This window comes from Camarhynchus parvulus, chromosome 14 (genome assembly GCF_901933205.1).
Source record: "Camarhynchus parvulus chromosome 14, STF_HiC, whole genome shotgun sequence".
Lineage (NCBI taxonomy): Eukaryota > Metazoa > Chordata > Aves > Passeriformes > Thraupidae > Camarhynchus > Camarhynchus parvulus.
In genome coordinates, this window is record NC_044584.1 from 3,431,626 (window position 1) to 3,456,519 (window position 24,894).

The 24,894-nt window shown below is 44.1% G+C and overlaps 2 protein-coding genes across 6 annotated transcripts in view; one reads left to right on the top strand and one right to left on the bottom strand.

Moving 5' to 3' along the window:
• The window catches only part of IFT140 (intraflagellar transport 140), an 85,125-nt gene extending 70,756 nt beyond the window's left edge, over positions 1-14,369 (bottom strand). For 2 of the 3 annotated variants that reach the window (XM_030958543.1, XM_030958541.1), the window contains exons 1-5: positions 14,252-14,369; positions 8,927-9,102; positions 7,588-7,809; positions 4,083-4,204; positions 3,275-3,417 (exon numbers count right to left, since the gene is read on the bottom strand). In XM_030958543.1, coding sequence (XP_030814403.1) covers positions 3,275-3,417; positions 4,083-4,204; positions 7,588-7,809; positions 8,927-9,073 — 634 coding nt within the window. In that variant the 5' untranslated portion in view covers positions 9,074-9,102; positions 14,252-14,369. Of the gene's footprint in view, positions 1-3,274; positions 3,418-4,082; positions 4,205-7,587; positions 7,810-8,926; positions 9,103-14,096; positions 14,210-14,251 lie in introns of those variants that run through there. The other variant, XM_030958542.1, reaches the window with a different exon arrangement.
• A 3,876-nt stretch (positions 14,370-18,245) lies between these two features.
• Positions 18,246-24,894, top strand: part of CRAMP1 (cramped chromatin regulator homolog 1) — a 49,012-nt gene continuing 42,363 nt past the window's right edge. For 2 of the 3 annotated variants that reach the window (XM_030957913.1, XM_030957914.1), the window contains exons 1-2: positions 20,192-20,286; positions 20,760-21,109. In XM_030957913.1, coding sequence (XP_030813773.1) covers positions 20,246-20,286; positions 20,760-21,109 — 391 coding nt within the window. In that variant the 5' untranslated portion in view covers positions 20,192-20,245. Of the gene's footprint in view, positions 18,587-20,191; positions 20,287-20,759; positions 21,110-24,894 lie in introns of those variants that run through there. The other variant, XM_030957915.1, reaches the window with a different exon arrangement.

The window sequence follows — 24,894 nt, forward strand, 5'->3', positions numbered from 1 at the left end:
GCACCACACACCAAATTCAGCTTTAATCCATAATTTGACTGGCAAATGGGACAGTGTTTTCCTAAAAACACTGACATCGGTAACTAATGCACCCATCAACATTTTAAAAGCCATTATAATGTCATTAAGTTGTACTACTCTATAATCATAGACTCACAGAATCATTAAGGTTGGAAAAGACCTCCAAAATCATCAAGTCCAACCTTTGACCAAGTAGTACCACACCCAATAACCATACAGTGAAGTGCCACATCTAGTAATTTTTGAACACTTCCTGGGATGATCGCTCCACCACTGCCCAAGGTAGCCCGTTCCAATGCCTAACAACCCTTCCTGCGAAGAAATTCCTTCCACCAGTCTGCCCTCCCTTGGCACAACTTGAAGCTGTTTCCCTTTGTCCTGCTCCTTGCTCTCTAGGAGCAGAGCACAAATCCCCACCTGCCTGAACATCAGGGAGTTATGCAGAGCCAGAAGGTTCCCCCTGAGCTTCCTTTTCTCCAAGCTGAGCCCCCTCAGCTGCTCCTCATCAGACTTGTGCTCCAGACCCTATTCCAGCTTTGTTCCCTTCTCTGGACACACTCTAGCCCCTTAAGGTCCTTCTTGTCATGAGAGGCCCAGAATCCAGGTGCCTCAGCAGCATCCAGCACAGGGGGTGCTCTCTGTGCTGGGCCTGTGGCCACTCCATGGCTGATCCAAGTCCTGTCCTACTGCTTTATTTTCTCCCTGCAATAAAACCCTGCATAGATATCCTCATCTTCTTAAATCACAGGACATTTTGGTTTTGAAGGGACTTTAAAAATGAATCTCTTTTTAATCCTCTTGCCATGGGCAGGGACACCTCCCACTAGTCCAGGTTGCTCCAGCCTCATCCAACCTGGCCTTGAACACTTCCAGGGATCCAGGGGCAGCCACAGCTGCTCTGGGCACCCTGTGCCAGGGCCTCAGCACTCTCCCAGGGAACAATTCCTTCCCAATATCCCATCTAACCCTGCCCTCTGGGAGTGGGAAGCCGTTCCCTTGTCCTGTCCCTGCAAGCCCTCCAAAGTCCCTCTCCAGCTCTCCCAGAGCCCCCTTAGGCACTGCAAGGGGCTCTGAGCTCTCCCTGAAGCCTTCTCTTCTCCAGGTGAACACCCCCATTTCTCCCAGCCTAACTCCAGAGCAGAGGGGCTCCAGTCCATGAAGCATCTCCATGGCCTCCTCCGGACTCATTCCAACAGCTCCATGTCACCCCTGTGTTGATAACCCCAGAGCTGGAGGCAACTCTGCAGGTGGGGTCTCACCTGAGTGGGGCTGAGGTGCAAAATCCCCCCCTTCCCTGCTGCCCATACTGTGGGATCAGCCCAGCACACAGACTATTTCTGGGTGCCAGCACACACAACTGGGGCATGTCCAGCTCTCACTCACCAGCACCTCCAAGTCCTTCTCAGGACATTTGGAAGTTAGAGCAGATCATTACTAGACTAAAAACTGAGTCCAAAATACATACACTCAAACCAACCCAAGCAATGAATCTGCTTACAAGAACAGTCAGACAGTATCATTTGATTGAAATTTGAGAAATACAACAAGGAGGCTGTCTTGGGGTGACTTTATAATACTGTATCCTTTATCATCTGCTTTATGCCCAGACACAGGTTCTGTAACTCAGAGCTAGGTCTGAGAGAGGGGGAGAAGCCAGGGGAATTCTTCCGTCAGTTTGTGTTCAAACACAGACTCTTCCCCTGGTCTTTCTCAGGAGAGAAGAGAGTTAAATTCTTTTGCTTGTAGCTAGCTTTTTTATGTTAGCTGAGTCAAGAAGTTTTTCCCAGGACTGTGGCTTCTTCTTCTGGAACTGTTCAACTTTGCTCCAGTCCAAAAAACCAGACCATCACAGGGAGTCCCACACCGCGGCCCAGTGGGGGGAGGCTGCAGGGACACCCGGCTCCGGACCTCGGGAGAAGCCAAGCAGGACTCTAAAATCCACCAGCTTTCTCTGCAGCGAGAAGGTTTTCATATCTAACATTATTCATTCTTGTTCCCGTGCTGGCGTGCACTCTCTGTGTTAAATTAACAGGTTTTTTCCCTTTTCTTCAAGAAATTCCTTTCGTCTGATGGGAACAGGCTGCGCCGCAAACTGGCCTTTTTTTCAGAGGAGACGCCCCTTTCAGGACGTTTCCTCCTAACTTGTCTCAAACCGAGACAGAGGCCCAAGCCAAGGACAGCACCTGCAGGACACACAGCCTGTCCCTAGATGGGGCTCTGCACCATCACAACAGCGTCTTTGAAGGTGAGGACGGAATCGGCACAGCTCCCTAAAGCTTCTCTCCTCGTATCTTTATGAAACACCTTGTGTCCATTTTCCATTTAAATGGTACCCTTCTAGTAAAGAGGCTTGTATTCACACATTAAAAGAAGGTACACTGCAAACCAACCACGCAGCTGGCCCATGCCCCTCCTGCAAGCTGTACTGGTGCTGTACTGGTGTAAACAAGGGGTGTCAATTTTGGTACGACACTGAATCAAATTGTAACGGAGCTGCAGAACCAGCATAACTGAAACGTTTTCAGAACAGTTAATACTTGAATCAACAGGATGACTCGAATCACCTACCAGAAACACCCATTATGCAACTTCTCACACACATTTTGGCTCCAGTTCAGAGAGAGCAAATTACAGAGAGATGGCATCACAAAAAAATTTGGGGTGGGAAGAAAGTTAGCTTAGAGCAAACTAGTACCCAGAAAACTAGAAAGGATAGGAAAAGACAGGGAAGAGTAAAAGGCAAGGAAGAGGAAAATACAGAGAAGAAACACTATTAGGCAGCAAACTAAACAAAACAGATTCTCAGACTTTTTGTTGCTCCGTAAGACTGAAGCATCATTTCAAAGCATGAGAAAAAAGTGAAAAGAAAATTGAGAATTTAAGATGTATGTTTTAGCAGAATTTGCCTATTTATAGAAAAAAGAACCCACAACACATGCATTATTTTGAAGCTTTGCACAAAATCTCTAACACTTGTGTGTTAGAGATTGTTTTCCTCATACTCACTTCCTCGGAACCTGACTAACCCAGTACCTCTGGTGACCTTGTGAACAAGACCATCCTGAAGATAAGATTTCGGTAGTTTTATTCATTTCTTACCAAACATTCTACAACTCCTATAGAATACTCTACCCTATTGAGTATATTAATATGAGGGATATATGAATATACCCAAGACTATCATGCACTGAGCTATTTTGAAGCTCTAAGGAAACAACTTCCCAGCCAAATGGAAAAGTGGTTTTGCTCTTACCATCTGTCAAAGTGATAAAGAAGGAGAGTCCTTCCTGGACTGCTCTTTTCAGAGGCAGTCCTATTCCAGCTTTCTTCCAGTTAAACATATCCAAGGCTTTCTCATCACCGCTCACAGCTGCTTTTGCCAGCTGTACAAAGTCCCTGAAAAGAGAGATACTTCATTCCTAATTCTTTTCATAACAGTAGTTTCAGTCTCAAAGAACAAATGAGAAGTTAATAAAGCATATTGTATAAAGAGAACAAATATTTCATACACTGATTGAAAAAAGGGCAAACTCAAAAAGATACAAAACAAAATTTCAATATTAGTTTTCATTTGCATTGTTTCACCTTTTTTTTCAAAACACATCACTATTTTTTCAGAGATGTGAAACAGAAAAGCCAGACAAGGAGAACTCTTATTTTTCACTACAGCTGCTTCCTATTTCTTGCTTGGACAGGAAAGAAATAATAATGTTTAAGAACTGACTTTTAATTTAATTATTTTTGACAATAATATAATGATAATTGTGTTTCCAGTGTGTTTATGGCTTTCCACAATCAGCAATATTTCCAATTAGAAGAACTAAGACAGAAGAGTCAAGAGTAACCGACAGATGATGTGGAGAAGAGAAAGAAGACCAGTTACTGCACACAGGACACAGAGCCAGCTATCAGAGTGGAAGAAGAGCTTGGAAATATAGGGCAGTTAGGAAAAGAACGTTTTTATATATATTTTAAAATAGTCCATTTGTGGGTAGGACTTTCTTTCTGTGGAACAAGACAAAGACTTGGTCTATCAGAGCTCTGATGGGGCCAATACTCACTCGCTAGGAGGGGGTGGCCGAAAGACACAGTGCCACAAGCATTTCCCATACTCCTGCTTAACCAGGGCAGGACCCTGCACTCTGCCCCTATGGTCCATTTTCCAGAGACACAAGACACCGTGCTAGAAAAAGACAAGTTAATTCATTACCCTTTGCACACAGATGAGAATTCAGACTCAAGCTAATCACTGCACATAAAAATAAATGTTTTATTGATAGAGCAACACCCTTCCTTTTGTTTAATTGTCACATACAATTACGCCCACTTAAAACTAAGCCACAGGGAATCAAAGCTATCTTTAACATTATATTATTTGCTCCCTTAAAATCAAATTATCTAAAAAAAGCTTGTTGGCCCTATCCTTTCTTAGTTAAATCACACTGCCAGAGCAATTACATGCAACAGTCTTAGTTTTCTTCTGCAAGTAGCAGATGTAAATATTTGTCTTGATAATGTCCTTTCCACATTCTTTCTTGAAAGTAGTCTGATAGCTTATTTTTTAGCAATTGAAATAAAAGATAGCAGAGCATATGCATCAGTAAGTGTATATAAAACTGATGTAGATGAGCATGGGTATATGATTAGACATGTAAAGTCACAGGGTGTAGAAAGACTAAGGGCAGAATTTTTTAATTTCTGGAGCTTTCCTCCTCTTTCAGAGCAGACATTCAAGAGCTTACTTTTAGAAAAATCAAGAACTTACTTTTAGAAAAATAATCTAGTAACTAGAAAAATCATATATGCTAAAGAAAGGAAGTCTGGTTAGCCAATTAACTCAACAGTGGTCAACACAGGCCAGCCCTTGAGCCTGGCACAGGTGCTGACATAACACACCCTGCAGTGCCAGCTCAGGAGCAACAAACCCCTGGTGACTGAAAAGAATGGAGACAAATTCCAACAAACTGACTTACAGTATATCCTCACAGTTGGAATGCTAAGATGATTATTTATTGTTGTTGTTATGCTAGTGCTTATGAAACCAAATTGCATTTAGGAACCTTCCTTGTAAGCACTACATTAAAAAACCCAGCAACAATTTTCAATATCAAATTCAATCTCATTTTATTTCATTAAGATAGACAACCATAAAGTGGTATTAGAATTTGTTCTATTTTTATTTATTGTTTTCAATGAAGTATCATCCTTTTCCTGGAAGTGGTAGCAGTGGTCACTTATTCTTCACAATTCTAACTAGAAGCCAGACAAGATGCAGCTGAGGCCTTCCAAAGTAACATTTCCTTCTGTTTTTCCTAAGATTCAAACTTCTAACTTCTTTTCAACGGTAAGATGGCAATAGTTATACCATCCAAAACTGTTTAAGTGCTATGTGTCTGCAGGTTAAAGAATGCCACTCAGCTATGCAACTGTGACACTGCTGTACTCCTGTCCCAAGAGGATACTTGCAGTTCATAAAATGTTTGCTAGTTACCTCTGAAAATCACAGGATCCTATGAACCAACCTTGTTGGTTCCTCCTCTCACTCTTCCATCAACTTTATATGCCACCAATTTCCAAGGATCCCAACTAAAATCACCTGCACCATTTATAACCTGGAGGAAAAGCCTGCAGCTTTCTAAAGCTGCTGACCTTCGTTCTACCTCCTTCTAGATATTCCAGCCTGTATCTAGATACCTGACTTGCACAATCTCAATTCTTAGTTAGAAGCACGTGAGATTAGAAACTAAAAAGGCTCACAACCTCTCCTAAGTCACACTGGAAAGGATGCAGAACTCATCTGTTTTCAAATGGTATTTTTAAAGGACACAGGACATTGACCTTATCATCTATCTAAATGTCCTTTCCAAATGGAGATATTCTCTGATTCCATCCTGTAACTTCCCAATAATTTTTAAAAACATAAAGCTTTAGTTACTTGGTATGAAAGCAATTTGCCTTACAAATAGGCTTTCATTATAGAAAGCACCTAGATCCTCTGTGTGATCAAAACGGGGAAATCATTCATGTTCTTTTTACTTAAAACAAAATAAAAGCTTCTGATTTTCACAGTATCCTATTCCAACCGTATGAAGTTATTTTCAAATAATTTTCTTGCATTTCAGAATGTACAATGACAGAAACCCTACTGAAGATAGAATCATAGAATACGCTCAGTTGGAAGTGACTCACATAGATCATCAAGCCTAACTCCTGGCCTGCACAGACAACCCAACAATCCCACCCTGTGCCCGAGTGCTAGTCCAAAGGCTCCTGGAGCTCTGGAAGCCTTGCAGCTCTGAGCTTTCCCTGGGGAGCCTTTCCAGTGTCCAATCAGCCTCTAGGTGAAACAGAAACTTAATCAGGATCCAAATATTTATCTTATTTCTAAAGAATTTCCTCTAATATAAGCAGAACATGATCCTGGCAGCACTCACCTAATGGAAGTTTCCTAAAAATAAACCCTCATGGGAAAAATATTAAAAATAAACGTATAAACTATTGGATAATATGTAAGAAATGAAGTATATCTCGGCTGCACCTCAGACCATAGCATAGTGACACTGGTTTGAAATCAATTTGAAAAGTATTTTGCTCATAAATGTAAGTTCTGTCTATATCAATGCATTGGCTCATTATGATTAAGGCCTCAGCTACACTGAGATGTGTCCATCTTTCGCCTGGGAAGAATTTTCTCTTTTCTAATAAAGAAGATTATAAATTCTCCTTATTATAAATTTTGAATTTCTGCATTTCTGTCAAATGCAGCAGCAGAACTTTACAAACAATGAATTCTAATAACTTTTCCTCTCAATAAGAATATTGGGAATTCTAACATATAGGTAAGAGCAGAACTGAAATTCTTGGGCAAGCTCAAGTTTGAATCAGGGAAAATACAGGAAAAAACCGCATTTTTTTTCTTCATTGGCTGACTCAGGAACTGGCTAAATCAGAATCTTCTATGAATACTTAATCCTGAATATTCAATAGCTACTTTCTCACTTCACTATGTAAAAGGGCAACCAGTTCATTAAGAAATAGAGTGTCACATTTCCCAATACAATCAATTTGACACAATATTAAGGCATTCATAAAACTAGGAAAAGAGAGGTTAGCATGGGTTTCCTGTGAGCACTGCTCTGCACTCAGTATGGATGAATATGTTGTAGCTGGAATTTGTTTCTCAACAGCTATTCTTGAGTGTGCCCTAAAACTTGTGCATGGACAGAAGCAAAAGAAATCAAACGGTCTATATCTCAATTATTCCATCCATGAAATAGCCTTAAACCTTCATCAACGCTCAGCACTCACTGAGATCCAACACAATTTTATTTAAAGAAAAATTACAGAATGGCAATTCTTTAGTTGTAGAATAATATTGTAGAAAAAATTAAAACACTACGAGTTTATTTTATTCCCTATCAGTTTTAATTTGTACCTAAGGAAAAGAAATTTCCCTCCCACACAAGTCTCCCTTCCCCATTAATCTCCTTTCCATGATCCTTTCCTATTACAGAGCTTCCAAGACTGTGTTCCACATCAAACCCATACGGCATTTCAGCTACTCACCCCATCCCCAGACACAAGGCAGGTACCACTTGTACTCCAGCTCAGGACTGTGATTTTGGCGCTGTGATTTGGGGGTACAGTGTGCTGCTCCTTGTCTTGTTTGTTCAGTATCAGAACTCCTCCTGTCTCCCATCCTGATGCCAGAATGGGTCTGGAAGGGTGCCAGGCAAGTAATGTGACCTGAAAACTTCTCTCAACATGGGAATCAGGCACATGTTCTCCCTGCAAACAAAAATCAGTGTGAGCTCAGCCCAGTGGAAACTCAGCAACCAAACCTTCCAATTCATAGCCCTGTCAATATCAAGCTTTTTCTCCCATATAAAGGATATAAGAAGGCTTCAAGCACATTTCAAAGTAAAAAAAAAAAATTCCAGCTATTGAAAAAGAACAAAGAACATCATTAAGGACATAGAATAATCCAATGCTTCAACAACTCTTAAAGGCAGATCCTCCTTTAGGCATGGTTCACAAGAATATTTCATGCAAATTATTTAACCTCTCTAAGTATTTCTTTTTCCATTTTTTAAACTTGGATAACAATTTTTCAGAATACACTTTGAAAAGTACACATTTTATAGGCTATCGTATTAAGAGACGTGTTTCAGTAAGCCTGCTGCAGACTTAGATACCTTTTAGTGCTACTTCTCTAAATTATGCAAACCAAAGTCTTACACAAGGCTTTCGTGTAAAAGTTAGAGTATGCAAAAGAAATATCTGTCTACAGGCAGAAAATCAGTTCAGTCTTGAGGTGGTACAGTGATTTGTTCAGTTTCCATTTCTTAGTATGTTCTATTCACTTAAGAGTTAAAAAGCAGCAGCACCATGTGTTCATTTACATACACGTCTGAAAATCTCACACTATGAGAAGCAAAAAGCAAATCAGTAATCATCACAAACAAGACTTATAGACTGCAAACATCAAATTTCAAAGGAAAGATCAATTTAATTTATGAAGACCTTTTTAAAAATACATATAATGAGTGGCTGATGAATCTGTCATGTTCCGTATAGCACAGGACACAGACAGTAATTAAAACCCAGAGATACTTCAGGAGGATAAGTAAGCCTGCAAAAACAGAGATTAAAAATGTGAAGTTTTAAATTAGAACAATGATAAAGGTTGCTGAGAGTAGCTGTGTGACTTCTCACACATCTCACATCTTTGGAAGTGTTCAAGGCCAGGTTGGATGGGGCTTGGAGCAACTTGGTCTATGGAAGGTGTCCCTGCACACGGCAAGTGGTTGGGACAAGACGATCCTAAAGGTCCCTTCCAATCTAAACCATCCTGCAATTCTGTGACTCTGTATTGAGAGCAAAAGCAAAGTTGTTGATTTTTCACCTGTTCCAGGTAGATATCCACACAGCCCCCACCTGCTGTGCTGATGGAAGCAACTGCCAGGAGTGGATGAAGTGGGTGCCATGCTATGTGGGAAGGGGAGGCAACAGAATCAGGAGCATCTGTTCGATGATCCACGTATACAGCCATAAAAACAGGAGCTGTCTCAGACTGCACACCTGTACAAGGAATAAAACATCTCTATCAGGTTTGCTTATGCAGATAATACATATACGCTATTTATATTAAATTTATGTACTATATATAATGACATATATACGGGTTAAAACAAGAGGGAAAATAAAACTACAGCATTATCTTGTTGCATATACTACACAGACATGACAATGTCAGAGTGGCATTTAAAAATAAAAGGAGAAACATGTAGAGTCACAGTGTGCATAAGCCAGTACCAAGTCTCTCACCAGTGGCTTGTGCTAGCCTACTTCAAAGGACTCTGAAATAACTCAGTATTTACCAGAAAGCTACTTCCAGTAGCTTCATATCCGAAGATGTTAATTAATGTACAAACTGAACTCTTTTATGTTGTTAAGTCTCATGTCTCGGCTTTCAAAGTAAGTTTCAACAGTTGTCACCACTTTGGAGCTTGTACTGTTGAAATCACACTATCTGCTATTTATATTGGAACTGTTACCAGCATTTGAATGAAAAAAGTAAGTGCTGATGTTGCACAGTAAAGAACATGAGAACAAAACCCTTTTCAGTGTTGTGGGTCAGAAATCAAGGGCATCAGTAATAATTTGTAATAATTTATACACAGACATGGTCTTTGGATTTGTGTCATGGGATTCAGTCAGCTCAGTTTCAAAACAAAAACAGCTGCAGTGAAACACCTCAAATTCCTAGCAAATAATCAGTGAGTCATAGAGTTCAGGGGGTCAACTGGCCCAGCCTCCCTGCACAAGCAACGTCTTCCCAGAGCACATTGCATAGGATTGTGTCCAGACAATTCTGGATATCCCCAATGAGGGAGACTTCACATCCTCTCTGGGGCAGCCTATTCAGTGCTTAATCACCCCACAGTAAAGAAGTTCTTCCTCATATTTAGATGAAACTTCCCATGTTCCAGTTTCTGCCCATTGCCTCTAGTGCCATTGCTGAGCCCCATGGAGCACAGCCTGGTCCATTCTCCTGAGCTTTTCCTGCAGACACTGACAGACAGGGATGAGGTCCCTTCTCATCTGTTTCTTCTCAAGGCTCAACAGGCCCAGCTCCCAGAACTGGACACAGTGCTCCAGATGTGCTTCACCAGGGCTGAACAGAGGGGCGGGATCCCTTCCCCAACCCACTAACAATGCCTTTCCTCACCCACCCCAGCATCCACCATCGTGGCCCCAGGGCACACAGCTGGTCAAGGACAGCTGGTGACCCCCAGGTCCTTCTCCACAGGGATGCTGCCTAGCAGGGCAGTCCCCAACCTGGACTGGTCCATGGGATTACTCCTCCCCAGGTACAGAACCCTGCCAAGACCTGGTGAAAAACAAAACAAGATCCCCAAGAAAACAACACAAACAAACATACACACAAAAAAGCCCCCAAGCATGAAACGTTTAAAAGGCTTCTGTGACATTTAAGGGGAAGAGATGTTTTCTTCTGCACAGGTAAACCATGAGTTCAGAATACACAGGCACACACATGCACAGCAGTGAGCCACCAGCCTAAGCCACCAGCATGTAAAATGGGCATCAACAGACTCTTAAGGTCTCTTTTCTTTAAATCTTCAGCCAGTGCCTCAAATAACTAATTTGCTGGGTACTTAATTTAGAAAGGTGGGCAACACTGTTCAGTAAATTGGGAATTCTGTATCTTGCCTCTGACACATACAAGGAACAACATCAACTACTGGATATGAGAGCAGACAAGAGCAGTCACCCTAAGGACAAACCATTTCATCTTCCAACAAGATCCACTCATTTTTATCTGTACAATCCTTCAAAATCCTCAGCATTCCCAAAGTGGCATTGCATGGTCCCCTTTTATCACCACTCAAAAAAAAACCACACCAACAAACCATTCAAATAAAATTTGGAGTGTTTTTCATCTTGATTTCATGTATTTTAAAAGTTTTCTTACATCTCCAGTACTGTTCCAGAATCCTGTGCCCATACTACTACCTTACTCCTTATTTTATCTGTTTCATTTTCCTCTAAGAGAGGAAGGATTTAGTCCATATTTCACTATAAGCTTTAGATGGGCTCAAAGTTTGAAATAATAAAGAATTTCACTTCAGATTAAAATAAAAATGTAAGATGCCTAAATGAAAACAAAGCTACATTTCATATAAAATAACAGTTTTATCAAGCCATACAGCTGTAATATCTTCTCTACAGACACCATTTTCTACTTTTAGTTGTTCCTTGCATCTGCAGTTATTAATATTACTTATTATTATTCAGATATTTCAGTCTCCTTCAATGACAGAAATAAGTTTATCAAGCTTCCAAATTGCATCTCTTGTCTAATTCATTAATTTAACTTTTGGAATTAATAGACAGCAAGAAAAAATTTTCAACCAAAATTGTGTAAATTTAAAATGGCAGACTGGCACTTACTAAAACAAGACTCAGTGGTACTGTTGGGTAAATTATGGACAACCCCAAATATAAAATACTCTTCACCATCACAGTAACTACACAGAGTTGTGCAGCAGACTGCTACACACAAATAAATAAATGGCTTACATAAGTGGATTACTCAGTGGTGTAAAAATAATTGAACCAATATTCATTTTCTTGCTGTGATCTTGGGAATTCATTACTCACGTGATTACTGCTAGCTCATGCATTTAAACTTTAGCTTTGACAACTGCCTCTTCAAAAAACTCTTCAAAAAAGAAAAAGAAAACCAAGTAACACCACCTCTACAAACTATCCGGCATGTTCTATTTTTCCAAAGTTCCAAAAAAAATTAAATTTCTGAAAAAGTTAACCATTTTGTATTTTAGAATAGAACATGACCAAGCCCCCACACTTGATCTCAAAGATCAAATTAGATACATCTGACAGACACTTTTGAAACAGCCCACAGGCAATTCTTAAAAATGGTCAGACCTCATGGAATCTCAGCATGGTTTGGAAGGGACCTTAAGCTCATCCAGTTCCAACCCCTGCCATGGGCAGAGACTCCTCACACTATCCCAGGTTGCTCCAAACCGTGTCCAACCTGGCCTTGGACACTTCAAGGATCTGGGGACAGCCACAGCTTCTCTGGGCAACCTGTGCCAGGGCCTCAGCACCCTCACAATAAAACTTTTCTTCTCACAATAAAACTACTTCTGCCAGTTTAAACCATTAGTCCTTCATCCTGTCAGTACACGCCCTGGTAAGAAGTCTGTATCCATCTTTCTTACAAGATCCCATAAAGTTCTTTTTAAGACAACTTCCTTGTCCAGCCATCCAGAAGCCACCCTGACAATCACTCTTGTGCACCACCTAAGCAGGGACCAAGGCCCCTGTGCAGCTACACCTCCATAGTCAAACCAGCTTTCCTTACCAGCGCAACCATAGGTTTCCCATAGTAGTCTCAGATGTCTGGATATTAAAATAATTTCATTTTGGTCCAATAACAAAATCACAGCTCAAGCTGGTATCTCCAAGGAGGAATGTCAAAAAAAGGAACCCCTGGGCTTTTACACCCTTTCAGTTTAAGGGCAGGGAAAGTCTGGGGGTTGTCAGCTGCTGCTGAGTGCCTCTGAGTGTCCCTCACCTGGCTGGGCCACAGGTCCCCATGCTCTGTGTTATGCAGAGTCAGCAGTTCACAGCCTCTTGCTCTGGCCACCCAAAGCTCAACCTGCAGCTTGCACTGCAACTGCACGCTACAGACAACATCACACTACACTACAGACAACATTAACAACTGCAAATGACAGCAGCGAGCCAGAACACCCTGAGCTACCAGCACTGGCACTGAATGGATTCCTAAAATACTAGAAGGCCACAATGAGGTGTTCACAGAGCCTTCTCTTCTCCAGGCTAAATACCCACAGCTCTCCAGCCTGTCTCCAGAGAAGAGAGGCTCCAGACTCTGGAGCATCTCTTTGGACTCTGGATCTCTGGACTCTGTCCACCAGCTCTGTGTCCTTCCTACACTGGAGCTCCAGAGCTGGAGGTATACCCGAAGATCTCACCTGAGCAGGGCAGAGGAGCAGAATTCCCCCCTTCCCTGCTGCCCACGCTGTGGTGATGAGCCCAGGACATGGGGGTATCTCGGCTGCCAGTGCGCATTTCCAGGTCATTTCTAGTCTTTTACCCACCAGTACCCCAAGTCCTTCTCCTCAGGGCTGCTCTCAATCTGTTCATCCTTCAGACTATATTGGTAATGGAGATTGCCCAGGGCAGAACTTTGCACATGGCCTTGTTAAACTTCATGAGGTTCACAGAGATAAACACTACAGACAACATTAACGACTGCAAATGACAGCAGCGAGCCAGAACACGTGCACATATTTCACAAAATAATATCAACGATCAGGAAAAAAAATATATGCTATTCTGTCTTTGGGGACAATGCTTAAAAAGGTGCTTTTATGTCTGTCACAGTCTTATCAGCACATTTAATCGAGGTTGATAGCAACTTGGTTTGCTGTACCTGTGGAGCTGTGGACTCATCAGCCCCTCAGTCACCACACTGAAAAGTGTGATGAAGGTGAAAGGGGTCTCTGTCCAAGATGCCTTAACAAGACTCTCTGGCAAGGTTCCCAAAGCAAAGGTCTTTCCTTTAACCTCTACCTATGAGAATGCTGGTTTTAAAATTTGAAATTGTTTAAAAGAGTCAGCCCCAGGAAAAAAAAAAAGGTAATACAAAACTGCTCTGTGCTACAAAAAGATGGTTAATGACTATGTACAATCTTCTCTAACTAATAAAACAGATGAAGCAAAAACCCGGTTGAATCCTGCACCCGCAAAGAGGGAGAAGGGGTGGGGAGCCTGTGCCAGGCAGAGCCCAGGCTGCTGCTGCCGTGGGCAGCTCCTGGAGTGGACCGAACCCTGCGCGCGTTCCCCGTCCGGCCCATGATCGCCACTCGCCGGCACAGAACAAGGGGCTCCATAAACTCCACGGCTCCGAGAAAACAAACACGCGGGCCATGCCACCACATTCTCGTCCGCGGGTGGATTCGGCCGCCCCCGCCGCCAGCAGCACAAGCGCCCCTTACCTCCGGCTGCCCGCGATCAACCCCTCTGTCGCGGGCCGGGCCCAGATACAACCATGAAGAGCCGGCCGACACGCCGCGGGCGGCTGCGGCCCCCTGCGCACTCTCCCCCGCCCGTGGGCAGCGCCCGCCGCCCTCTCTCCCGCCCCCGCGCTCACCGCCCGCGCCGCAGGCCGCACTCGCTCCGCGATGCTTTGCGTTACCCCGACAACGGGGCGAGTCGGGAGCGGAAACAGCCGAGTGAAGCCGAGGAGTGACGGGAATGGGCGAAGCCACCCGGCGGCACACGAAGAGTGGCGGAAAGTGACGAGCACAGCGGGTCCGGCTGCGCTGTCCCCGACGGTCTCAGAGGCGTCTTCAGGGTTTGGTGGCTTGGCCTGTGAGCAGTATTTTCTACCGCAGGTGATGGACTGTGCCGCCGTTCCGAGAATCGAGATCCTTCCCCAAACCCTCCCGATCCCCAATGCTATCAAGCACCTGCTGTGACGAAGTGTGACCCAGCTGAACCTCCGTGATATAGAAACGCATATCGTAACCATATTTAAGTGTACCGCCCGGAGCTCAGCGGGTCTTTCAGAGTTTTGGGGGGAAAAGCTTTTAACTTAACGACTATGTCTTTCAAGTAACATCTAAATGAAGACAACCCGTAAAGCCCTCCTACCACCCTACACCCCCTCAGCACGCCGCCTACAACCCATGTCAGGTACAGCCCAGCTTCATTCCCAGCTCTCGCCCCCATTGGGCCTGCAGCCAGCTCTAAGAGCCAGGCTTGCCTAACACCTTCAAAAGGGTTGAAAAAATTCAAGACCAAATCCTCACAGCACTGTCCTACCCATAGTCATTTGTAATTCCTCTGAAGTCACAACACTTCTATGCAAGCTGATGAAAAGCAGCCACACCTGGTACAGCTACAACAAGCAGCTCCTGTATATTTTGAGGTTGACTGGCCATGTGTAATGTGTCATTTATGTGGTGTTTATAAGTTTCCTTTCCCAAATACGCAGAGACTCTTGTGAAAGAAAAAAAAAAACACAACAACAACAACAAACACCAAAAAAACCCCACAAAATAAACAACAAAAAAAACCACCTCTGATTTGGTAGCAAGTAGAAAAAAAGTACACAGTGAGAGACATACAGTACATTGAAACACACTGTATATCTGCTAGAATTATGGGCAGCATTCAGGTAGAGAGGCAAAACACTGGCTTCAGACCTTGTTACAAGTCAGCAACTCCCATAGACCAGAGCAACAGAACTGACAAAGTCCTGTTTCCTGGAGCTTTTTGTCTTTTCCCTCTACAAGGCATCAGCTCTAACAGTCATTTATGGCATCTCTTCGTGGTGGATTCCTTGAACATGCAATAGCCCAGTTGGCTCACTCAGGTGCCACTCCCCAAATCAGAAATTCATCCCTTGCCTCTGCCCAGCCAATTGTTCTCACTGTAGCCTTGAGTTCATCAGACTAGAAGTTGAGGATTTGAGCAGACCATGTGCAGATGCCTTGTTTTCTTAGACAACTAAGCTGTCATGGAAACTACTGCAACTACATGATACACTTGAGTAAGAAACATACAGCCAGCTGAAACTTCAAAAAATTATCTAGTCTATCATCCTTTTCTGGGCTGGAATAAAAATAGTCTAAACAACCCACTTGAGTCTCTGCTCAAGCGAACACTTTACAGCTCTCAGAATTGGCTGGTTTCAATGTTGCACAATATTTTCCCCAATAACTAAACTACATATTCCTACTTGTGCAGGCTTAGCAGGGAATGAAGTTTTCCTGCTCTTCAATATTCGACAGAGAAGCCCTGTTTCTATGATAAATAGACAAGTGAATGTGGACTCCTAGGATCTTAACATCTTCCCTTCTACTCATAAAGTCACATAACCACAGAATGGTTTGGGTTGAAAGGGGCTTTAAAAATCATTTAGTTCCAAGTCCCTGGTATCATAAAAGATACAGCTCCAAATCCCTTAAGTCCCAGGACTGGCTGCAGTAGTGCAGTTGCTCACAGCCCATTTCCTCCTTTCCCCTAAGGGCTTGATCTCACACACCAAGAAGGAAACAAAGTTGCATGACTAGGTGCTTCCTTATTCTGTAAACAATACGGGATTAACAATAGCAGTCTGTCCTTCCATTTAAATCCTCTTACATGCACGGGAAAGAACTGCTTTAGCAACGCAAAGATCATCCATTATTGTCTGCCAGAATAAACAATTTCAGAGCCTTTTAAGAAGAAATAAATTATTAATGAAATCTGCTAGCTTCTAAGTAATCTAAAAGGAAAATATAGAACATTCACTATATTGGTGACTTTTACACCTAGGATCTTTGGAAAAAGTACTTCCATGTTATAATTTGCAATGATCATGCACATTAGGTTCAAAATTTAAAAAATTAACAAACGTAAAGTATTAACTTTGTCCTTCTGCTGAACAGTTCTGCATTGTTTGCTCTATTTTCTAGTAAAAATGCAATTTGTTATTCACACCTTAAAATACACAGGATGTGGGACAAATCCAAGTTAATGTTCTTGCCTGGCCTAGAAAACCATGACAACAAACACTGGAAGATTATTTGCATTTTGTAGCTGTGCAGGTCTGTAAAACCAGAATAGCGAGGAAGGGCCATGATCAAAACCAAACAAATGGAAGCTCAAGTGTCTTTTGGTGTCTCACCCTACCCCCTGCCTCTCAGCTCCTGTCCAACTCCTTTCCAGTCAGCTTTTCTCTCACAAACATTTAGACACATGAGCAATTTCACCCTTTAACAGTCCACTGGAGGCAATGAGGCTATTCAAGCAGGGAAAGTTATTTACATACAGATAATGGAAACCTTCATCTGGAGAGCTGAACATAACTGCACATCTATCTGCAAAGCACTATGGAAATACATGGTAGTGGAGATGCAGAATCCATTTCCTAACAGTATTGTTGAATTTGGTTGTGGCCAAGGAGGAAAAATAAACTATATGATCTTGTGCAAGATTATAACAAAATTGGAAAATATTTTCTTTAAAAAAACCCAAACAATTAAGATGTAGATTTAAACGCAAAGCTCAGCACTGGAGACAAACGTTTTTTAACAAATTCCATTTAAAGCAGTCGACTTGGTTACTCACAAATACACTTTACAGCATATTTACAGGTGATAACACAGTGCTCAAGATACGTTACATTTCTACCATCATAGATAATTACTTGCAACATACTCTAAGGGAGCCCAATTTTCCAGAATTTGGACACCACCATGAGGTTTAACTACTTATGACTTTATTTCTAAGCTTACAGAGATTTTCCTTGGAAGAGGACTAAGGCACCCTTTCCTGCTATGAAAATTATAAAGATTCAAAAAAGAGAATGATCTAATGTTCTTTCCACAAACACGTTATTAAGGGAAAAGTATCTCATGCAATATCAGTTATAAGACTTTTTAAAATTATCCTGCTTAGCAGTTAACGTGAATTCACCACATAGAAGTATCAGTCCACATCAAGGAGCCCCCACTGCGAAAAGAAGAATGCCCAGCAGAAAACTCAGGTCCAGCGAAGGGCCTCGGGAGGGGGGGCGGGGGGGGCAGGGCGGGGGGAAGCGCCTGCTCCCAAATGCAGCCCACGAACGTCCCAGTTGCTCCAGGTAGAGCGGCCCCACTGCTTTCCTGGGGGTCCCGGCGAAGGGAGCGAGAGTCAGCGGTACGGCCGGCGGATCCGGTGTCACCGGGTAGCGAGCCCCGCTGCCGCCGGGCTGCGGAGAACCCCGGGCGCAGCCCGGCGGAGCAGGACGGAGCTGCCGAGCTGCAGCGTCGCCGCCCGGCGGCCGCAAACACCGCGCCGCACATAAACCACCCGCTCCCTGAGCAATGCAATCCTGGGCCCCGTCCAAAGGGCTCAGCTTGATGGCTCTCCATTGGCTTTTCTTTCAGCCAATCAACAGCCAGATCTCGGGACTCGATCCACCCCTAGCCGACACGCGCCCCCGCCTCTTCCTCCGCGCGGAGCTTTCGTCACGCGCCCCGCGCCGCGCTTTGTTTGGCTCGCGCTGGGGCCGTGGCCCCGCCCCCGCCTCGCTCCCACTCGCCCCCGGCCAATGGGGCGCGTTGCTTGGGGGGCGGGGAGCGCCGGCGCTCTCAGCTGGGCCCGCGCGCCGCGGCCCCGCCCCCGGCCCGGGCAGGGTGAGGAGGAACCGGAACCGCCACAGCCCCAGCCCGGCCCGAGTCCAGTGCGGTCCCGAGCCCGGCCGAGCTTGGAGGCGCTGGGACTGCGGCAGGGTTTCGGAGTAGCCCGGGGAAGAGGTCGGCCCCACTGCCACGAACGGGGCTGCCGCCGCCAGCAAAACTGGGAGGGCCGCTGGGCTCCGCGCCGGCCGCCTCCGGAGCTGGCGGGTGTGGGCGCAGCTCGGAGGTGCCTGGAGTTGTGGGTGCCGGAGTAGCCGAGGCAGCCGCCGGCGGAGGAGCCGGAGCGCGGAGGCTGCGTGGCGGCATTGATGCGGCAGGTGAGGCAGGGGCGGGGGATGGAGCCTGCCGGGCGGGACGCACCTGGCCCTGGGGAGACCGGCCCGGCCCTGCTTGGGGAACGCATCTCTGCGGCTCTTACGGGAGGCAGCGGAGGAACGGCCGCGAGGGTGTAGACGACTAAAGCAGCTAGGCTGAAGAAATTTTCAGTTTAGGAGAGAAAGGGAAAGAAGGAAGAAGGTGAAAACGAAAGGAGAAAGCAGCTGTAACGGGCAAACTGCACGGCTTAGGCAGAATGCTGGAAGGAGCCAGCAGTTGAGAAGTGGGGCAGATCCTGGGGTGTGCTACTCGCGTCCTGTAAGGAGCTGTCCCCAAGGAGTGTGTCTTCGTTTCCCCCCTGCTAATTGTTGGGGGAGGCCAGTGGGTGGGTGCATCGTTTAATTTGCTGTAATAAAACTAAGCTTGAAACTATTTAAGCCTTGCTTATGCAAAGTTTTTGAGCACACACTGTCAGAATTGGAATATTTCTGTTCTCAAAATAACTAGAAACTGTAAGTTTTGGTGAGTGAAGAACCAGTCTGTAACTAAGGACGTGTGACTGAATAACCAAATTTCAGTGTGAGTTTAGATCCACAGTTCAGAGCAGTTTATTGGGCGTTTTCAAGGAGCAAAACATTGCCCAACACAGTTCTGGATGGATTCAGTGTTTTAGCTGAAAATTAGATGGAAAAATATAATTTTAATAGTAGGAATACAGCTCTTAAGCAGTAACTCGATGAATTTGTATGCCATATCATGTTGATGCATTTTTGTTAGTTTGAACCTTGTTATCCTGGTGTCAGCCTAATCTGTAGTGATTCCAGTGTTTGTCATATTCAGAATTTCCACCTATTTCCACCTCTTGTTGGATATCTTCTCTTGTTTGTTATCTTTTAGAGGGAAATTGGATGGTGGCTCCTGCCAAAGTGTCAAGGCAGCTGCATCCCAAGTACTCCTTGGTTCTAACTGGTTCTTTCTTGGAAGTTGACTTCTTTTAGATATGCTATCAGTAATATTTTTACACTCTTTAGGAAAAATTAAAGCAGTTGTTGGGTTTTAACAGATAATGTGATTTAATGTCTTAAGCTTGTGTCCATATCTGACATTTTGTTCCAAGTATTTGAAAAAAGCCTTCAGAATTGAGAGGATTTGTGAAGTCAGCACAAGAAGTAGTCATCCCAGCAACTGGTCCCAATGTCAGGTCTGAAAGTTGACAGATGCCTTTGAAAGCCCAGGGATGATGCTCCCTTGGCACAAGGGTTCCGGGCTGCCCTGCTTGGCCAGGGTCTCTGCATGGTCAGGAGCAACGAGGCAAGGGTGCACAACCGCTGTAGGTGAATCTGAAGTTTATTGACCTCCAAATTGAAAAAAAAAAATTAAAAAAGGGAAAAAAATGGGGTGGCATTAATTCTCTCCCAGCAGAGGCGGCAGGCAGGGGTGCTGGCCTGGGGAGCCAGTCCCTGCCCGTTCCCGGTGACAGAACAGACCCGGCCCACGGTGCTGCCGTTGGCGGGGGCGGCGGGGTCGGGGCTGCCCGGCGGAAAGGAGAGCGGGGAGGTGCGGGGTGGGGGCGGAGGGGAGCGGGAACCTCGGGAGCCTCGGCCAGTCCCAGCCCCAGACACACACACAGAGGAGGAGAAGCCGCCGCCGCATCCAAGAGCATGGATCCCCCCCCCGCGGCGGGCCGGGCTGCGGCTCCGCGGTGAGGAGAGAGGAGAGCCCTGGGCCTGGGAGCCGCGGAGGGGTGGGATGGGAGGGGATGGGATGGGGGAGCACCACTCCCCGCTCTGTTCTGCTCCGCCGGCCCAGCGGCTACCGCTCCTCCGGCGCTGGCGAGCGCTGCCACACGCCCGAGTTTGGCCGGGCGATTTCTCGGCCAAAGGCGGCCCGGAGCCCTTCGGGACAGAGACGGGGGGCTGCCGGGGTCCCCTGACTGCCGTTTGGGCCGGTTTGGGTGGGGTTGTGGTGGGGCTTTCCCCCTCCCACCCTCGGCACAGGTTGTTGGGTCGGGACAGCAAACGAAGGGGGATTTAGTAACAAACAACGGCGGCCATGTTGAGAGGAATTTCTGCAGCTAAACTTCTCCCCTCTCAGCCCAGGGGTTTCTCTGCCTCCCCGGGGGGGCTCCCTGGTCTGACTGTTACCCCCCTCTTTTCTCCCTCTCCTCCCCTGCAGGATGACAGTGAAACTGGGAGAGAGCAGCGGGGAGGAAGGGGTGAAAAAGCTGGGCAAGAGAGCAGGAGGAGATGAGGAGTCCCTGGAAGAAGAAGGGGCAGGAGGAGGAGGAGAGGCAGCTCCAGGCAGCAGCAGCACAAAGAAAGAAGAGAAGATCATTAACAGCAACACTACCAGCAGCTCCCCACCGAACTCCAGCTTGTCACCGGCCCCTGCCTCTCTCCAGCCCTCCCAGAGCCAGGACCAGCATCATTTTCTCAGGTCCAGTGTCAGACCTCAGAGCAAGAGACTGAAGAAGGATTCCCAGGCATCCTCCTCGGTAGGCAGCAGCACTGCCGGGAAAGGCAAAGGTACTGTGTTTTGACACCCTAAAAACATGCAGGGAAGGGGGATGGCAAAGAGGGGAGGCACCTGTGGGGCTGTGGGATATAATTCTCTTTCTGTAGATGCCATCTTTTGTTTGGTTTTGGGAAGGTGTTTTGGGGCTTGTTTCTCATGGCTGAATCTTCTTTGTGTCCTAAGGCTTCAGCTTCTCTGCTGCCCACTGTCCTCTGCACTTCCAGAAATGGAGGGTCTGGATATTTAGGTGGAGGAGGGAAAAATTCTACATTATTGAAGCAAATCTTTAATGTCTTTATTTCATCTCTCTTGAGTTTTGGGAAATTCCTGTATTTTTGTTAGGAAGCAGACTCTAGCTAGCTGTGTAATCAAGTGGCTGCACTCTGAATTCTGTTCTTGGATAGTAACAAAATATTCACTGAGTGCTAGTTAACATAGGGAAAAAAGTCCCGCCCACAAGGCATTGGTGATTTCCCCCAGTTATTTCTGTTATCCAAATAATTATTTTGGAAACAGCAATGAAATACTCATATTGGCATATTTGTTTCTAAGGTATTGGGAGTCCTGTTTCACAGCAGTTTGAGCAATCTCTGTGATTTGAGTTTTTATTAAGATTGGTTTGTATACATCTGAAGCTCTGTAGGTACAGACGTACATACACCTGCTTTTCCACTTAGCACTGGAGACAAGAATTTGACTTTATTTTTGGTGCTGTTTCTAACTTGAATAGCTGGAAGGCAGGAGGGATATTTAAACATTTTGGTGCTATTGTGTGTGCTCAGCAGTGACTGATGACATCTCAGCACTGCAGTTGAGCTGTACTTGAGCCTAATTTTGGATATCATGTGCTAAAGTACTCAAGTGTTATTTTCTGTTAATTTTTGAGAAAAACAGCACTCAAAGATTGCATCAACATTTAAAATAATGAAATTTACTCTTGTCTGCTAAATTGAAGTATAATTCCATGTAGCATAAATTTGTCTTGGAGGTTACCTCGCTCTTGTCCGTCTCAGGGGTGTGCACATGCTGGGCATTAAGTAAGCATTACAGTTACAATCGTTTTATGTTGCAGTAAAAAAGCAGTGCAAATTGGGATATTTTAGTTATTGTTATATCAGAAAAATGTTCTTGAACTCAGTTGCTTGAGACTTGGTATAATTGACTAAAGTATTTCTAAATACCTTAGTAAGTCTTCTTTAATCTCTTGAATGTTAAATGAAAGCTCTGTGTGGTGGTAGAGGACAGAACAGAAGGGCCTGCATAATTTTTCTTCCAGTTGCATGAAACCAAATAAATAAAGAAATGGAATACCCAGGAGTGTTTAGCTATGTATAATTAATTCCAGGATTGTAAATAGTATTGGATGTGAGGAGGTGTTTCTTTGAAATATGTCTTGTCTGTGATTCACAAGTTGAATATGTCCATTTGAAAGTATTCCATTGATTTGGAAGTCCATACATGTGTGAACAAGTACGTGTGTTTGTGTAAGTGTATATTCGTGTTTGTACATGAGCATTTATTTCCAGTTACAGAGCAGCAGAATTATTTTTAACTAAGAATATCCAGACAATAGGAAAAGAAATTTCATTTACTTTTGCAATTCAGATTCCAAAACAAACATAAGAAAATTACATACAGAACAGAAAATATTAACTCAGCAGTCATGGATAGTGCTTGCGATCACTGTACTATGTTGTCAGGTTTGGGAGAACTTCTTAAACTCATCAGGAGTGACAGTGCTAGAATTATGACTGTGCTTTCACTTTTTCAATTTTAAGACCAGCCACAGCTCTGCCTTGCCAGATTTGGTGTGAATGTGTCTGATTGATTGGATTTTCTGATCTAGTGGAGATTATAATTGTTAGATTTTGGAGAACAGAGCCATGGAGCGGGATCCTTTCTAATTTGAGCTCTTTATGTTCACAGATGCCTAATGAGAGGTTTTCCAGGCTTGTCTAAATTCTCCCTAGTGAAATGCCTAGTGATCAGATAGTGCTCTGTGTTCCGAGCGAAGTGTCTCACAGAGCCAGCTTCTGATGGGAATGAATGGAAAGGTGGAGGTGACTAATAAAGATTGGACTTAAATCCTTTCATTTAGCTGTCCCACTAACTTTTTCCTCCCTCTGTAAGTATAAAAATGATGAAAAGCTGGAGTGCATCAGCTCTGAACCTGAAAGCTTTTGCATTCTTTATGTCAAAGTCAAGGTGATGGCTGCACAAGTAACTCTGACAGTGGCCAACTGGAGGGACCAGACCACGCTTATGCTTGGTCCAGTGAAACCAGAAACTTGTTTCTGTCATAGGCATTCAATAATGCTGTGTAACCCTTAACATTTTATTGAAGTGATTCTACTTCTAGAACCTCTGTATTCTGAAAGGAAGACTCTCACTTGCCAATTTTTACGGAGTGTGATCAATGCACTTTCTTTCAAATTGTGGTTGCTCAGCAGGTGATGGTTTGTCTTCAGAAAAGTTTTGGAAACAGTATTTTTTTTTCTGCGTGTTGCAAATTCGTTTTTACTTTTGACATTCATGCTTTTAGGGTCCTTAATTGTAGCAGACAAATTATTGGTAAACTTGGCTGTAAACTGAAAAGAGTGTGCCCACTCAGCAGCTGCTGACTTTTCAACTTTATCTTACTGTGGTTCTGGGAAGCTTGCTCATAATAATTCCCAAGTTCGCCTCATGGAGTGTGTAAACATGCTGCTAATAGTCAGATTGCCCTGATGTACTCTTTAATTGCACCTTTGAATCCTGCCTCTTGCCTTTTGTGTACTGAGGTGCACTTTTGAGTTTAGGGCAAAAATTACATAGGAAGTAGTACAGTAAAATACAGTTTGGAAACTATTTCACTTCAGGAGCCAATCCATTTGGAATTGTGGGAAGGTTTATCAAATTTTCTGCACAAATGTCTAAATCTCTGCTTTTTTTTTAGAATTATTATCATACTCTGTTCATCATCTTTTAATTGTATTTTCAAGGTTGTAGTCTACACTTCAACTGATGGATGACTTTTAAAGCATGAAGGTTTGAAAGGAAGTCTTCAAGTAACTTGCATGAAACCATAGCAGAAACTTGAAGGACTAGTGGTGTCGAGACAGTTTATTGGGGGAGTTCCAATGCAGCGTGGTCTGTTGAGGCAGGAGATGCAGACCAATTAAGGTTGCTGAAAAAGAGGCATTTTTGAGAGTTTGCTTCTCAAACACCAGTATGCCACATGGTTGCTGAGCACAGGTGTTAGGGTGTGTTTTGAGGCTTTGGTCCATGAAGCCAGAGTGGATGAAATATGTATGCATGTGTGTGTTGTGACCACGTTGGTAAAAGGCATATCGGAATACACGGCCACAGTGTGCTGTAGATGCAGCTTGAACTAGAGTAGAGTATTGCCATTTTCATGTTTTTATCCATTTTCTGAATGCAGAATGAAGTCAGGAAGACTAGCCTAATGGTGATAAGCTGAAGCTTGAAGATGTCTTTCATGCTGTTCTGGATTTATTCCTAAAATGTGTAGAATGGCTCAAACAAGTATTTGCGTTAATTTTGAGGTAATAATCAGTTCTTTTTTGAAAAAGGACTTATTCAGCTGAAAGCTTAGTTGAATTAAAGTGTTCAGTCTTTTGGCATGGTATAGAGCTTGCTAAAAAGCAGTCTGGTTTGTTTCATGTTTGGTAGCATGTGGGTTAGATCAACTACTGTCTTCTGTAGAGAGGATGTAGATACCAAAAAACCTGATGTATGTGCTTACAGTGTGTTCAGTTGTAACTTCCTGAGTTCGTGTGTTGCAGAATATATTGTA